This window comes from Mauremys mutica, chromosome 25 (genome assembly GCF_020497125.1).
Source record: "Mauremys mutica isolate MM-2020 ecotype Southern chromosome 25, ASM2049712v1, whole genome shotgun sequence".
In the NCBI taxonomy this organism is placed as follows: domain Eukaryota; kingdom Metazoa; phylum Chordata; order Testudines; family Geoemydidae; genus Mauremys; species Mauremys mutica.
This window is the reverse complement of record NC_059096.1, coordinates 1,123,074-1,138,153: the sequence shown is the minus strand read 5'-3', so window position 1 is coordinate 1,138,153 and position 15,080 is coordinate 1,123,074. Positions and strand designations below refer to the sequence as shown.

General features: G+C 68.8%; 1 protein-coding gene across 3 annotated transcripts in view; it reads left to right on the top strand.

Moving 5' to 3' along the window:
- CNTNAP1 (contactin associated protein 1) overlaps positions 1-14,594 on the top strand; it is a 30,866-nt gene extending 16,272 nt beyond the window's left edge. For 2 of the 3 annotated variants that reach the window (XM_044999824.1, XM_044999826.1), the window contains 17 exons: positions 262-523; positions 1,025-1,174; positions 1,259-1,430; positions 2,028-2,134; positions 2,236-2,355; positions 3,031-3,234; positions 3,505-3,661; positions 5,877-6,004; positions 6,143-6,310; positions 7,431-7,649; positions 9,154-9,393; positions 10,279-10,506; positions 10,741-10,868; positions 11,177-11,270; positions 11,756-11,986; positions 13,014-13,061; positions 13,376-14,594. In XM_044999824.1, coding sequence (XP_044855759.1) covers positions 262-523; positions 1,025-1,174; positions 1,259-1,430; positions 2,028-2,134; positions 2,236-2,355; positions 3,031-3,234; positions 3,505-3,661; positions 5,877-6,004; positions 6,143-6,310; positions 7,431-7,649; positions 9,154-9,393; positions 10,279-10,506; positions 10,741-10,868; positions 11,177-11,270; positions 11,756-11,986; positions 13,014-13,061; positions 13,376-13,569 — 2,850 coding nt within the window. In that variant the 3' untranslated portion in view covers positions 13,570-14,594. The remainder of the gene's footprint in view (positions 1-261; positions 524-1,024; positions 1,175-1,258; positions 1,431-2,027; positions 2,135-2,235; positions 2,356-3,030; positions 3,235-3,504; positions 3,662-5,876; positions 6,005-6,142; positions 6,311-7,430; positions 7,650-9,153; positions 9,394-10,278; positions 10,507-10,740; positions 10,869-11,176; positions 11,271-11,755; positions 11,987-13,013; positions 13,062-13,375) is intronic. The other variant, XM_044999825.1, reaches the window with a different exon arrangement.
- The last annotated feature ends 486 nt before the right edge of the window (positions 14,595-15,080 follow it).

The window sequence follows — 15,080 nt, the reverse complement described above, 5'->3', positions numbered from 1 at the left end:
AGGTACATCAATACACCCTCTTCTATGTACAACTCTGATTTGTACTTTTGATGTGGGGAACCTTGCGACAATGATGTCCGGGTCCCTTGTTTGTCCCCTGATTTTGATCCCAGAGAGCCCCTGGGCAGGGCCCACGTGAATGGGCCTGCGATGCAAGTGCCCCACTCCTGCCCCGGGCAGCAAGAGGGGAAGCAGCAGGGCCAGGGGGCTGGATGGGGCTCGGCCGGCGCTCGCTCACCAGGCTTGTGTGGTTATTCCCAGGGCCACGTCAGCCACTACTGCCAGGACCAGCCCTACACGCCCATCACCTTCGCTGGCATCAACAACTACCTGCAGGTGCCAGGCATCCCGCGCCGGAACCGCCTCTCCGTCAGCTTCAAGTTCCGCTCCTGGGACGCGGTGGGGCTGCTGCTCTACACCAGCTTCGCCGAGCACCTGGGCTCCCTGGAGATGGTGCTGAGCAATGGCCAGGTCAACGTCTCCATTGCCCAGCCCGGCCGCAAGAAGCTGGAGTTCGCTGCAGGTTCATAGCTCCCCGGGCTGCTCTGACCTGCTGCCCAGCGCAGCCCATGGGACCCCTGCCCCTTAGCCCCCAGAGCAGAGCGTCATGAAGAACAGCCAGGCTGGGACTGGAAACGACCGGTGCTAGAGAACCTCGGTCCAGTGTTAATTACTCGCACGTTAACAGCGCACACCTTTGAGTTTGTCTAGCCTCCACTTCCAGCCATGGCCCCGTGTCGGACCGCCCTCTGCTAGACCAAAGAGCCTGTTCCCTGCTATCAGTTCCCCACCTTGGCACTTACAGGCTGGGATCCCGACCCCCCTTCCCCTTCTCTTTGTGACGTGACCAAGGAGAGGGCTGGGGGAGGAGGGGCTGGGGGGATGGCAGGGCCTGTCTCCCCATGGCCACCTGCTGGGGGGGTCTCAGGCCCTGGCATCGTATTGTCCCGCCAAGGGGGTGCAGGAGGTGATGGGAACCAGCAGCCCACTCACCCCCCCACACACACACTCTGCCCCCATCCAGGGTACCGGCTGAACGACGGCTTCTGGCACATGGTGGAGCTGGTGGCGCGGGATGGCTCAGCTGTGATCACCATCGACGACAACGACGGGGCCGAGTTCCGGGTGGCCCACCCCTTCCAGCTGCGCACCGGGACCCAGTATTTCTTTGGAGGTGGGCGGCCCGGGCCGGGGGGGGGCAGGCTGGGGGGCAGGCGGCAGGCAGCACTCACCTCCCCCACCCCCGTGTGTGTTCCAGGCTGCCCCAAACCCGCCGCCGTCACCGGCTGCCTGTCGAACCAAACGGCCTTCCACGGCTGCCTGCAGAGCATCAGTGTCGACGCCCAGCCCGTGGAGCTGGACCTGCTGAGGCAGGAGCGGCTGGGGAAATACTCCAACGTGTTCTTCAACATGTGCAGCATCACCGACCGGTACGTGCCCACCGGCCGGCCGCGCCAGGAGCCAGGCCGTGTCTGTGCTGGGGGGCTGGCCGGCCAGACGGCTGCCTGACCCGCGCCAGGAGCCAGGCCGTGTCTGTGCTGGGGGGCTGGCCGGCCAGACGGCTGCCTGACCCGCGCCAGGAGCCAGGCCGTGTCTGTGCTGGGGGGCTGCCCCAGGGCAAACCGTGGGGGAGGGGCATGGGCTTGTCCTCAGTGCCTAGGGCTGGGCCTGAAGGGACCTGAGATCGAGGTTCTGCCCTGCCGCCAGCTTTCAGCCACCTCATTTCTGCTTTGTTCAGAGTGAGCTAGCCGGGGCAGGGACCGTGTCTGCGCAGTGCCCGGCCTGACGGGGGCCGCGATCTCAGCCGGCATCCGTGCAGCGCTGCGGTCGTTAAGAACAGCTCGAGGCACAATTTGCCCTGGGGCAGAGCGATCCGGTTTGAGGCAGGGGCTGGCTGCGCTGGGCCAGAGGGCGGGTTTGCCTGGGCAGCTCTGCCAGTGGCTGGAGTCATGGCCGGAGAGCTGCACACCCCGCTCACCCCGGCGTCCATGCGCCCGGCCGTCCTCAGCTGCATCTGTCCCCGCCAGGTGCACCCCCAATCTGTGCGAGCACGGCGGCCGCTGCCTGCAGTCCTGGGATGACTTCACCTGCGTCTGCGACCTGACGGGATACAAGGGAGAGACCTGCCACAAATGTGAGCTCCGGCCCAGCCAGGGGAAGCTGGGGGGGGGCAGGGGGGAGGGTGAGTTCCTGGCTGGCTAGTCTCATCCCAGCCTCCTGCTTTGCCTGTTCCAGCCCTTTACAAAGAGTCGTGTGACGCGTATTGGCTCAGTGGGAAAACGTCTGGGAACTTCACCATCGACCCTGACGGCAGTGGGCCCCTCAAACCCTTCACCGTCTACTGCGACATCCGAGGTGGCGGGGGGCGGGGGGGGGGGAGAGATGCCAAAGGGTCTGGCAGGGCTTGGGAATTGGGGCTTTTCCCCTCTAGGGGGCGCTGGCCCTGATCCGGTCCCGGGGCAGGGACTGGCTGGCTCAGGGGGCAGGGAATGGGGCACAGGGATTTTCCCCTCTAGGGGGCGCTGGCCCTGATCCGGTCCCGGGGCAGGGACTGGCTGGCTCAGGGGGGCAGGGAATGGGGCACAGGGATTTTCCCCTCTAGGGGGCGCTGGCCCTGATCCGGTCCCGGGGCAGGGACTGGCTGGCTCAGGGGGGCAGGGAATGGGGCACAGGGATTTTCCCCTCTAGGGGTCACCGGCTCTGACCCAGCCCCAGGCAGTGGTGACTGGAAGTCGTCCCCACATGCAGCACCTGCGTGGTGGGGTCTCAGCCCAGTTCCTGGAGGGTCGGTGACGGTGTCCATTGCAGAACCGGGCCCGAGAGCGACTGACCCCTGCCTGCAGAGGGGCCCTCGGGGCGGCCAGGGCTGAGGCCCATTGGTAGGGAAGGGGATTGGATCTTGTCATGGTGCCCGGGCTGCCCCCAGTTCCCCCCGCCCCTGAGTGATGCAGGAGAGAGGGGCTGGGATGAAGGGGCTCCCAGGCTGCTCCCTCGCTGACTCCGTCCTTTCTCCTTGCGCGTCGGCCCCAGAGGATCGGGCCTGGACCGTCGTGCGGCACAACCGGCACTACGCCACGCGGGTGAGGGGCTCCAGCGTGGACCGGCCCTTCCTGGGCGCTGTGGAGTACTGGAACGCCTCGTGGGCAGAGGTGGCGGCCCTGGCCAATGGCTCCGAGTCCTGCGAGCAGCACCTGGAATTCTCCTGCTACAGCTCCCGCCTGCTCAACACCCCCTGTGCGTGCCCTGCCCCGGCGGGGAGGGAAATGGGGGGCTCTCTCTGCCCCGCCCCGGCAATGGGATCAATGGGCGGGTACTGGGGGGGGTCACTGCCCTGCCCCAGCAGTGGGGGAGGGCAGGGTCATGGGGTGAGTCTCAGGGTCCCTGCTCACCCCCTCAGCACCTCCCCTGGGCTGCTGTCCGTCCGCTCCCCCAGCCCCTTAGCCCAGCTCAGCCCACCCCCCTCCCCCGTCCCCGCCTCACCCGCGGCTCTGCCCCCTCCCCCAGACGGGCCGCCCGTCAGCTTCTGGATGGGCCGCCACAACCAGCGCCATTACTACTGGGGGGGCTCCCCGCCGGGCGTCCAGCGCTGCGCCTGCGGCCTGGACAAGAACTGCGTCGACCCCAAGTACTTCTGCAATTGTGACGCCGACCATGCCCAGTGGTGAGCCCTGGGGTGGGGGGGCATGGGCTGGCTCTGAGCACACGTGGGGAGCCGAGCAGGGCAGTGGGGGGTGACACAGTGGGAGGCGGAGAGGCTGTGGCAGTGGGGGGCCAGGCAGTGGGTGTTGGGGGCAGTGGGGGGCCAGGCAGTGGGGGGTGGAGAGGCTGTGGTAGTGGGGGGCAGGCAGTGGGGGGCCAGGCAGTGGGGGGGCGGAGAGGCTGTGGCACTGGGGGTGAACACAGTGGGGGACAGAGAGGCTGTGGCAGTGGGAGGCAGGCAGTGGGTGTTGGTGGCAGTGGGGGGCCAGGCAGTGGGGGGTGGAGAGGCTGTGGCAGTGGGGGGTGAACACAGTGGGGGGCAGAGAGGCTGTGGCAGTGGGAGGCAGGCAGTGGGTGTTGGGGGCAGTGGGGGGCCAGGCAGTGGGGGGTGGAGAGGCTGTGGTAGTGGGGGGCAGGCAGTGGGGGGCCAGGCAGTGGGGGGGCGGAGAGGCTGTGGCACTGGGGGTGAACACAGTGGGGGACAGAGAGGCTGTGGCAGTGGGAGGCAGGCAGTGGGTGTTGGTGGCAGTGGGGGGCCAGGCAGTGGGGGGTGGAGAGGCTGTGGCAGTGGGGGGTGAACACAGTGGGGGGCAGAGAGGCTGTGGCAGTGGGGGGCAGGCAGTGGGTGTTGGGGGTAGTGGGGGGTGGCAGTGGGGGCCAGGCAGTGGGTGTTGGGGGCAGTGGGGGCAGTGGGGGGTGACAGTGGGGGGCCAGGCAGTGGGTGTTGGGGGCAGTGGGGGGTGACAGTGGGGGGCCAGGCAGTGGGGCGCGGAGAGGCTGTGGCAGTGGGGGGTGAACACAGTGGGGGGCAGAGAGGCTGTGGTAGTGGGAGGCAGGCAGTGGGTGTTGGGGGCAGTGGGTGTTGGGGGCAGTGGGGAACAGGCAGTGGGTGTTGGGGGCAGTGGGGGGTGACAGTGGGGGGCCAGGCAGTGGGTGTTGGGGGGCAGTGGGGGGTGACAGTGGGGGGCCAGGCAGTGGGGGGCGGAGAGGCTGTGGTAGTGGGGGGCAGGCAGTGGGGGGCGGAGAGGCTGTGGTAGTGGGGGGCAGGCAGTGGGGGGCCAGGCAGTGGGGGGCGGAGAGGCTGTGGCAGTGGGGGGTGAACACAGTGGGGGGCAGAGAGGCTGTGGCAGTGGGAGGCCGGCAGTGGGTGTTGGGGGCAGTGGGGGGTGACTGGGGGGCCAGGCAGTGGGTGTTGGGGGCAGTGGGGGGCCAGGCAGTGGGGGGCAGAGAGGCTGTGGCAGTGGGGGCCAAGCAGTGGGTGTTGGGGGCAGTGGGGGGTGACAGTGGGGGGCCAGGCAGTGGGTGTTGGGGGCAGTGGGGGGCCAGGCAGTGGGGGGCGGAGAGGCTGTGGCAGTGGGGGCCAGGCAGTGGGTGTTGGGGGCAGTGGGGGGTGACAGTGGGGGCCAGGCAGTGGGTGTTGGGGGCAGTGGGTGTTGGGGGCAGTGGGGGGCCAGGCAGTGGGTGTTGGGGGCAGTGGGGGGCCAGGCAGTGGGGGGCGGAGAGGCTGTGGCAGTGGGGGCCAGGCAGTGGGTGTTGGGGGCAGTGGGGGGCAGGCAGTGGGGGGCCAGGCAGTGGGGGGCGGAGAGGCTGTGGCAGTGGGGGGTGAACACAGTGGGGGGCGGAGAGGCTGTGGCAGTGGGGGCCAGGCAGTGGGTGTTGGGGGCAGTGGGGGGTGACAGTGGGGGCCAGGCAGTGGGTGTTGGGGGCAGTGGGGGGTGACAGTGGGGGGTCAGGCAGTGGGTGTTGGGGGCAGTGGGTGTTGGGGGCAGTGGGGGGTGACAGTGGGGGCCAGGCAGTGGGTGTTGGGGGCAGTGGGTGTTGTGGGCAGTGGGGGTGACAGTGGGGGGCCAGGCAGTGGGTGTTGGGGGCAGTGGGGGGTGACAGTGGGGGCCAGGCAGTGGGTGTTGGGGGCAGTGGGGGGTGACAGTGGGGGCCAGGGAGTGGGTGTTGGGGGCAGTGGGGGGCCAGGCAGTGGGGGGCGGAGAGGCTGTGGCAGTGGGGGCCAGGCAGTGGGTGTTGGGGGCAGTGGGGGGTGACAGTGGGGGGCCAGGCAGTGGGTGTTGAGGGCAGTGGGGGGCCTCCAGCTGGGGGTGGGGAAGGAGGGCAGGGGCGTGGAGTGGCTGGGGGGCTCCTGTCCCTCTCTGACCCCGGCTCCTTCACCCCTGGCTCGGCTCTAGGAGGACGGACAAGGGGCTGCTGAACTTTGTGGACCACCTGCCCGTCACCCAGGTCGTGGTGGGAGACACCAACCGCTCCCACTCCGAGGCCCAGTTCCTGCTGGGGCCGCTGCGCTGCTACGGAGACCGTGAGTGCCCTGCTGGGCGGGGGGCACGGCCGGGGCCCTTGCACGGTCCCTCTGTCCTGCAGGGGAGAGGCTGGGCCCGGGTCACCCCCTTGCTGGCTCTGCGGGGCCCAGGTCTCACCCTGCCCTGGTCTCTTTCAGGGAACACCTGGAACACCGTCTCCTTCAACAGAGGCGCCTCCCTCGTGTTCCCCACCTTCCTGGCCAACCACAGCCTGGACATTTCCTTCTACTTCCGAACCACCGCCCTCTCCGGGGTCTTCCTGGAGAACTGGGGCTGCAGGAACTACATCCGCATCGAGCTCAACAGTAGGGGCTGGGCGCGGGGCCGGGGAGTCGCAGACGAGATCTTCCAGAACTTGGCTGGAGTAGTGGAGGGCTGCGGGTCGGGAGTGAGGGGCACCGGCAGAGCCGTCGCAGGGTGATGGAGGGGGGCAGGATTTAGGGGCACCGGCAGAGCCGTCGCAGGGTGATGGAGGGGGGCAGGATTTAGGGGCACCGGCAGAGCCGTCGCAGGGTGATGGAGGGGGGCAGGATTTAGGGGCACCGGCAGAGCCGTCGCAGGGTGATGGAGGGGGGCCGGATTTAGGGGCACCGGCAGAGCCGTTGCGGGGGGGGGCAGGATTTAGGGGCACCGGCAGAGCTGTCGCAGGGTGATGGGGGGGGCAGGATTTAGGGGCAACAGCAGAGCCGTCGCAAGGTGATGGAGGGGGGCAGGATTTAGGGGCAACGGCAGAGCCGTCGCAAGGTGATGGAGGGGGGCAGGATTTAGGGGCACCGGCAGAGCCGTCGCAGGGTGATGGAGGGGGGCAGGATTTAGGGGCACCGGCAGAGCCATCGCAAGGTGATGGGGGGGCAGGATTTAGGGGCACCGGCAGAGCGGTCGCAGGGTGATGGGGGGGGCAGGATTTAGGGGCAACAGCAGAGCCGTCGCAAGGTGATGGAGGGGGGCAGGATTTAGGGGCACCGGCAGAGCCGTCGCAGGGTGATGGAGGGGGGCAGGATTTAGGGGCACCGGCAGAGCCGTCGCAGGGTGATGGAGGGGGGCAGGATTTAGGGGCACCGGCAGAGCGGTCGCAGGGTGATGGGGGGGGCGGGATTTAGGGGCACCGGCAGAGCCGTCGCAGGGTGATGCAGGGGGGCAGGATTTAGGGGCACCGGCAGAGCCGTCGCAGGGTGATGCAGGGGGGCAGGATTTAGGGGCACCAGCAGAGCCGTCGCAGGGTGATGCAGGGGGGTAGGATTTAGGGGCACCGGCAGAGCCGTCGCAGGGTGATGGAGGGGGGCAGGATTTAGGGGCACCGGCAGAGGTGACTGGCAGGGGCCAGGGCTGGGATGGCAGGGGCTGTGGGCAGGACTCCGGGGGGCCCAGGGGGTGGGTGCTGCTGGCAGGGAGCCCCCCAAGAGCTGACCTCCCCTGCTTCCCCAGCCACCAGAGACGTGGTGTTCGCGTACGACATTGGGAACGGGGACGAGAACCTGACGGTGAGATCCCCCGTCCCCTTCAGCGATGACGAGTGGCACCAGGTGAAGGCCGAGATCAACGTGAAGCTGGCGCGGCTGCGGGTGGACAAGCTGCCCTGGGTGGTGCGGCTGGCCCCACCCCAGAGCTACGTCCGGCTGGAGTTCGACAGGCCCCTCTACGTGGGTGAGTGAAGGGCAGCGCCTGGGGCCCCCGGGGCTGCTCCCAGCGCCCGGCTCAGGGCCCCTCCCCAGCCCGGCAGCAAATCCGGGATGCTCCAGCTCCTCCCCTCAGAGAACCCAGGAGTCCTGCAGCTGGCACGGCTGCATTGCTCCTTAGCCAGCGGGTGGGTGTCCTGGCTTTAAAGGGGGCCCTGGGACCAGCCCTGGGCCAGGGCCCCATTAGTGTGCCGGGCCCCTCGGGCTCCCCCACCACCCAGCAGAGCCCCTGGCCCTCACCCCATCCTCTTCCCTCAGTCAGTGCCGGGCCTGTCGGCGTGCAGCAGCCCCCCACCCAGCCCCTGGCCCAGGGGAGACAGTGACCCAGGGTGCTCGGGGGGAGCAGCGCATCGCCAGAGGGGAACCAGTCACTGGGCCTTTCAGACATGAATTACCCCCGGGGGCAGGGTGCCAACCCCCCGGACTCTCCCCCAAACCTCCTTTCATCCCCCCCCAGGTTCTGTGCCCCCTTTCCCCCCTCCTCTCTTATCATGGGCCCCCCTCCCTTCTGCCCCCATTGTCCCCTCCATGCCAGGGGCTCTGGCTGACCCCTGGTACCTGGTTTGGAAGCGACAGGCACAGGCTGGTGCCCCCACTGGAGGGGCTCTCAGTGAGCAGGGCGGGGCCGGGCCTCAGTTGTTAAGAATCATAGATTATTAGGGTTGGAAGGGACCTCAGGAGTCATCTAGTCCAACCCCCTGCTCAAAGCAGGACCAATCCCCAAGTGGCCCCCTCAAGGATTGAACTCACAACCCTGGGTTTAGCAGGCCACTGCTCAAACCACTGAGCTCTCCCTCCTCCCAGCTGAGCTGTCCCTCCAAGCACAAGCCTGTGGCCCGGGGATTGCTAGGGGTTAACCGCGTGGCACCCAGCTGTGTGTGGTTTGGTTTGATTTGATTCCCAGAGAGCTGCAAGGTGCCTGACCCTGCGGCTCTACTCGGCACTGGCAGGGGCTCCATGCGTCCCCCTTTTCCCAGAATCCCCCAGGTTCTGACCGTTCCAGTGGAGAACTGCTCAGCTGCGGTGTTCAAACGTTACCACGGTACAGACAGAAACACAAGCCAGCCCCAGAGCCCACGCTCCCCTCAGCACTTCTTCACTCTCAGTGCAGGGCAGGCTAGTGGTGAGAGCCGGGGGTTGGGAGCCAGGACTCCCGGGGTCTCTCCCCAGCTCTGTGACGTTGGGCATGTCCCTCCGTCTCTCAGTGCCTCAGTTTCCCCATCAGGTGAGAATCGGGGCCTCTCCTGGGGGTGGGGTGTTCCCAGGCGCTGAGCCCTGAGCAGGGGTGCTAGTGAAGGTCGATTTCCCCGGGGGAGTCGGTGCTTTGGGGCTCTGCCGATCCTCCCTCGGCAGGAACCCGTGACCTTGGGGTCGACCGTCCAACCCAGCCTGGCAGTGCAGGCCTTGCCATGGTGGGGGCAGCCAGGCCGCTGGCTCTTCCCAGGCCTGACGCTCTCTGTCCCCCGGGCCAGGCTCGGCCGAGCACCGGCTGCGCCCCTTCCTGGGCTGCCTGCGGGGGCTGCGCATGAACGGGCAGACGCTGAACCTGGAGGGCCAGGCCAACGAGACGGAGGGCGTGCGGGTGAACTGCACTGGCTACTGCCAGCACCCGCGGGTGCCCTGCCAGAACAGCGGGCTCTGTGTGGAGCGCTACAGCCACTACACCTGCAACTGCAGCCTCTCCGCCTTCGACGGGCCCTTCTGCAACCGCGGTGAGTGGTGCTGCACCGCCCGGGGGCACGGACGCCCGGGCAGAGGCCGGGGTGAGGGGCGGGGCGCACGGGGTCAGGGACGCCCGGGCAGAGGCCGGGGTGAGGGGCGGGGCGCACGGGGGCACGGACGCCCGGGCAGAGGCCGGGGTGAGGGGCGGGGCGCACGGGGTCAGGGATGCCCGGGCAGAGGCCGGGGTGAGGGGCGGGGCGCGCGGGGTCAGGGACGCCCGGCCAGAGGTCGGGGTGAGGGGCGGGGCGCCAGGGGTCAGGGACGCCCGGCCAGAGGCCGGGGTGAGGGGCGGGGCGCACGGGGGCACGGACGCCCGGGCAGAGGCCGGGGTGAGGGGCGGGGCGCGCGGGGTCAGGGACGCCCGGGCAGAGGCCGGGGTGAGGGGCGGGGCACGCGGGGTCAGGGACGCCCGGCCAGAGGCTGGGGTGAGGGGCGGGCCGCCCGGGGTCAGGGACGCCCGGGCAGAGGCCGGGGTGAGGGGCGGGGCGCCTGGGGTCAGGGACGCCCGGCCAGAGGCCGGGGCGCCCGGGGTCAGGGACGCCCGGCCAGAGGCCGGGGTGAGGGGTGGGCCGCCCGGGGTCAGGGCCGCCCGGCCAGAGGCCGGGGTGAGGGGCGGGGCGCCAGGGGTCAGGGACGCCCGGCCAGAGGCCGGGGTGAGGGGCGGGGCGCGCGGGGTCAGGGACGCCCGGGCAGAGGCCGGGGTGAGGGGCGGGGCGCGCGGGGTCAGGGACGCCCGGGCAGAGGCCGGGGTGAGGGGCGGGGCGCGCGGGGTCAGGGACGCCCGGCCAGAGGCCGGGGTGAGGGGCGGGACGCGCGGGATCAGGGCCACCAGGGGCAGGCCAGGCCCCCGCACTCCCTCTGTGCCCCCCATGCAGACATCGGCGCCTACTTTGAGCCGGGCACCTGGGTTCGCTACAACATCCTGCCGGCCGAGCTCTCAGCCGCCCGCGCGTTCGCCAGCATCCTGAGCCAGCCGCTGCCGGGCTACAACCTGACCAGCGAGGAGCTCAGCTTCAGCTTCCGCACCGGCACCGCGCCCGCCGTCCTGCTCTACGTCAGCTCCTTCCGCCGGGACTACGTGGCCGTGCTCATCCGGGAGGACGGTGAGAGCCCGGGGACATCAGGCCGGAGCCAGGGCCACTTCCCCCCACGGCCTCAGGCTGGCGTCACCCCCTCCCCACCTTCCCGGGGTCTTGGCCCAGAGCTGAGCCCCCCTCCGTCAGGGATCCTCAGGCCCCGCTGCATTACTGGAGTCAGGCCCCAGACCCCTCCCTGCGCTGCGTTCTGGGTTGTTCCCGGCTGGCCCCTGCTCATCGCTCTGGGCCTTGCCTTGGCAGGGAGCCTCCAGCTGCGCTACCAGCTGGGCACCAGCCCCTACGTCTTCCCGCTGACCACTGCGCCCGTGACGGACGGGAGGCCCCATCGCATCAACATCACCCGCGTCAACCGTACACTCTACACCCAGGTACTGCCGGGCGGGGATCCGCTCCCGGGGCCAGGCCCGCCCTGCGGGGATCTGCTCCTGGAGGCAGGGGCGTAAGGGGGCAGGTGGGTGCCAGGCAGGGTTGTTGTGATCCAGGGACACAAGACTTTCTGGCCGGGGCTGAGTTGCCAGACCTCGGACTGGCTCCCGCGAGGCCGTGCTGAGCTGACGCAGTGAAGCTGCCGGGTCAGTGGCTGAACGAACTGCCCCTGCCTGAGCTCCGGCCCCTGGAGAGGTGTTGGGGGCTGCAGGCTATGGGGGGCTGAGCAGGGCTCTCACTCTCACCCCAGGTGGATTATTTCCCCGTCATGGAACAGCAGTTCTCCTTGTTCGTGGACAGGAAGCTGGACTCGCCCAAGAACCTGTACCTGGGGCGCGTGATGGGTAAACAGGGCCCCGGGAAACTGCCTGCTCCCCTGCCCCCTCTGCCCCCCGGGAAACTGCCCTGCCCCCTCTGCCCCCCAGGGCCCTGCCTGCTCCCCTGCCCCCTCCAGGGGAACTGCCCCATCCCCTCTGCCCCCCGGGGCCCTGCCCCCTCTGCCCCCCAGGGCCCTGCCTGTCCCCCTCCACCAGCCCCCGGGAAACTGCCCTGCCCCCTCTGCCCCCGGGGCCCTGCCCGTCCCCCTCCACCAGCCCCCAGGGCCCTGCCTGCCCCCCTCTGCCCCCCCTTGGGATCTGCGCTGCCCCTTGGCAGCTTGGTGCCCCTGGCTGTGGCCACCATGGACAGGCTGGGAACCATGCGCCCGCCCCTGGCTCGTGGAAGCTGAAACCCCTCCCCAGCCTTATGGGGCCAGGGTAGCCTGCTCCCCTTCCCCACGGCCCCTCCTTGCTCAGCCCCAGTTAACCCCCTCCTGTCCGTGCCCCTGCAGAGACAGGCATGATTGACCCCGAGATCCAGAAGTACAACACGCCTGGCTTCTCGGGCTGCCTGTCAGGGGTGAAGTTCAACAGCATCCTGCCCCTCAAAGCCATCTTCCGCCCCAGCGGGGGGCCGGCGCCCTACAGCATCAAGGGGGAGCTGGTGGAGTCCAGCTGCGCTTCCATGCCCCGCAGCATCATGGACATCCCCCCCGACATGGACCCCTGGTACCTGGGCACAGGTAGGGAGGGCTCGTGCCAGCCCCAGCCCCCCCCGACATGGACCCCTGGTACCTGGGCACAGGTAGGGAGGGCTCGTGCCAGCCCCAGCCCCCCCCAACATGGACCCCTGGTACCTGGGCACAGGTAGGGAGGGCTCGTGCCAGCCCCAGCCCCAGCCCCCCCCGACATGGACCCCTGGTACCTGGGCACAGGTAGGGAGGGCTCGTGCCAGCCCCAGCCCCCCCCAACATGGACCCCTGGTACCTGGGCACAGGTAGGGAGGGCTCGTGCCAGCCCCAGCCCCAGCCCCCCCCGACATGGACCCCTGGTACCTGGGCACAGGTAGGGAGGGCTCGTGTCAGCCCCAGGCCCCCCCCCGACATGGACCCCTGGTACCTGGGCACAGGTGGGGAGGGCTCATGCCAGCCCCAGCCCCCCCTGACATGGACCCCTGGTACCTGGGCACAGGTGGGGAGGGCTCGTGCCAGCCCCAGCCCCCGCCCCCCCCGACATGGACCCCTGGTACCTGGGCACAGGTGGGGAGGGCTCGTGCCAGCCCCAGCCCCCCCCGACATGGACCCCTGGTACCTGGGCACAGGGAGGGAGGGCTCGTGCCAGCCCCAGCCCCCCCCGACATGGACCCCTGGTATCTGGGCACAGGTGGGGAGGGCTCGTGCCAGCCCCACCCAGCGGCACTGGGTTCTAGCCCCTGTTCTGGGAGAAAAGTGTGTGTGTGGGAGGGAGCCAGGACGCCTGGGTTCTACACCCAGCCTCAGCTGCAAGATGCCTGAGCTGTGGGAAGGCAGCAGCCCTGTCGCCAGGGCTGGGCCCTGCAGCACTGGGGGGAGCTGTTCTTGCCGGGCAGCCCGTCACCAGCCCCAGGCAGCAGTGCAGCGGGGTGGGAGGGCCGGGGGCAGGTCCATGGCTGCAGGGTCCTGGCCCCACCACCTCCCGCTGGGCAATGGGCTGAGCTGTGCACCGTGTACCAGCCTAGCAAAGAGCCTGTCCCTGCACCCCCAGCTGAGCCCCCGGCCGTGTCTCTTGCAGAGTTCCCCCACGTGCACGACGACGGCTGGATCGGGATCATCACTGGCTGTAAGTGACTCGGCCACGCGTTCGCACCAGCCGGCAGCAGGGCCGGGTTCTCTCTGCCGCCTGCCGAGTGCACCTGCTCTCGTGCCAAGGGGCTGCCTGCAGGGGCGGTGCGCGGCTCGGGGGAGCGGGAACTCGGCTCTGGTTGCACCGGGCCGGGCCCATAGCTGAGCCGGGGGAGGTCGCTGGCCCAGCCGTGCGAGTGGGGATCTGGCTCCAGGGCCCAGCCAGTCTCCGGTGCCCCCGTCAGGCTGCGGCAGGAGAGGGGACCCGGCTGAGGGCTCAGACGCACTCACGGCTGTTTTCCTCCTTCCCAGTAGTTGTGACCTTCTTGCTGCTGCTCCTGGCCGGGCTGCTGCTGCTGCTGTATCTCCACCACCACCGCTACAAGGGCTCGTACCTCACCAACGAGCCCAAGGCCGTCCAGGACTACCACGGCCCCGCGAAGCCCCTGGTCCCACACAAGGACCAGAACCTGCCCCAGATCCTGGAGGAGGCGAAAGGCGAATAGCCGCCGGCTGCAGGGGAAGGAAGGGGTTAATGCCTCAAACGCTGGCACCTCCTGCGCGGTGCTGGGAGGGGAAGGAGCGCTGCCGGACCAAAGGGGCCCAGCAACCCAGAACTGCCAGAACCCAGCTCCCGGCTGGGGCCTCTGCTCCTTCCCCCCCTCCACTGCGGCTCCCCTGCCCACGGGCAGAGCCCACGTCTTCCTCCTGGAATTACGCTGAGCCGGGCGCTGGCGCAGTCACAACCCCCTGCCCTGCGCACCGAGCGGAAGGTAGGGGCCACGCAGAACCCCCTGCCCCAGTCCCCCTGGAACCAGCTGGTGCAATCGCTCCTGCCCCCATGGACAGGATGTCACACGAGACGGGCCTACCCGGAGACGCCATCTCAGCCCAAGCCTGGGGAGTGGGGCACGTTTGGGGGCTGCCAACCCACCTCCCCTATAAACCCCGCAGCGGCCCCTTGGAGGAGACATGGGCCTTCCGTGGGGCCGGTTAGCAGCGCTAGCAGCTAGATTTCCTGCTTGTTTGCTCGCTTAGCAAAAGCCATGAAGTGACCCATGCACTAGAGAGCACTGGAACACGGCCCGGAGCGTGCTCTGCGCCCCGGCCGCCACCTGCCATGGCACTCGCTCGTGCACGCCCCCTGCCCCCGCACTCTGCTGCTCTCATACAACCAGGGAAAGATCTTTGGAGTCTTTCTACCATTTTTGTTGCTGACCGGTTGATTACACACACACACACACACACACGTTTTTTTATTCTCTCCGTTTGTATAAAAAACAAGAAGAAACCAGAGCGGCTGCTCCGGGTGAGTGCGGCCTGGGGCACAGGCCGTAGGGTGCTACCTCTCTGCAAGAGGGGGAGCCCTGCTGAGACCAGCCGGCCCCGGGACCGCTCCTGTTCACGTGCTGCAGCGGGACAGACACGCATTGAGTGACCCAAAGGCCCGGCTTTGCTGGGTGTTTTATTTTACAGCTGTTTTGTTGACTGACACATGAGGATGTGCAAATAAAGGCAGAATGACAGAGTTCAACACCCCCAGCCTCGGGTTTGCTTGTGGAGCGGGAGAAGGGGGTTTCCCTGCCTAGGGACACCATGTGCTGGCAGTGAAATGGGCCCCTTTGCCAGCAGGGGGCAGTGTCCTACTGTGGGTGGTAGAGCCAGAGCGTATGGGGGGCAGGAGGTCAGAGCTGGGGCCAGAGAGTGGGGCAGGTGTAGGTTACGCAGCTCCTTCCTTGAACCAAGGAAAGCTCAGAGCAAGGTCCAGGGGGGCCCATGCAGGAGCCTCCCCCTCCCAGCCTCTGCAGGTGGCGACTCACGAGGCTGGAGTCTGGATCAGTTGAAACGCCCGGCAGGGCCCCCACGGCAGAGCGACGCTGTGCAGGGCGAGCGCTCGTCCCCTTCCCCGCGGCTGCTGGTCGCTAGGCCCTGGAGCGCCAGGTACGGCAATGCCCCTGCCCCCGTGGGCACAGCAGGGATCCCCAGGGCCAGATGTAACTGAACTGGGCCAGCCACT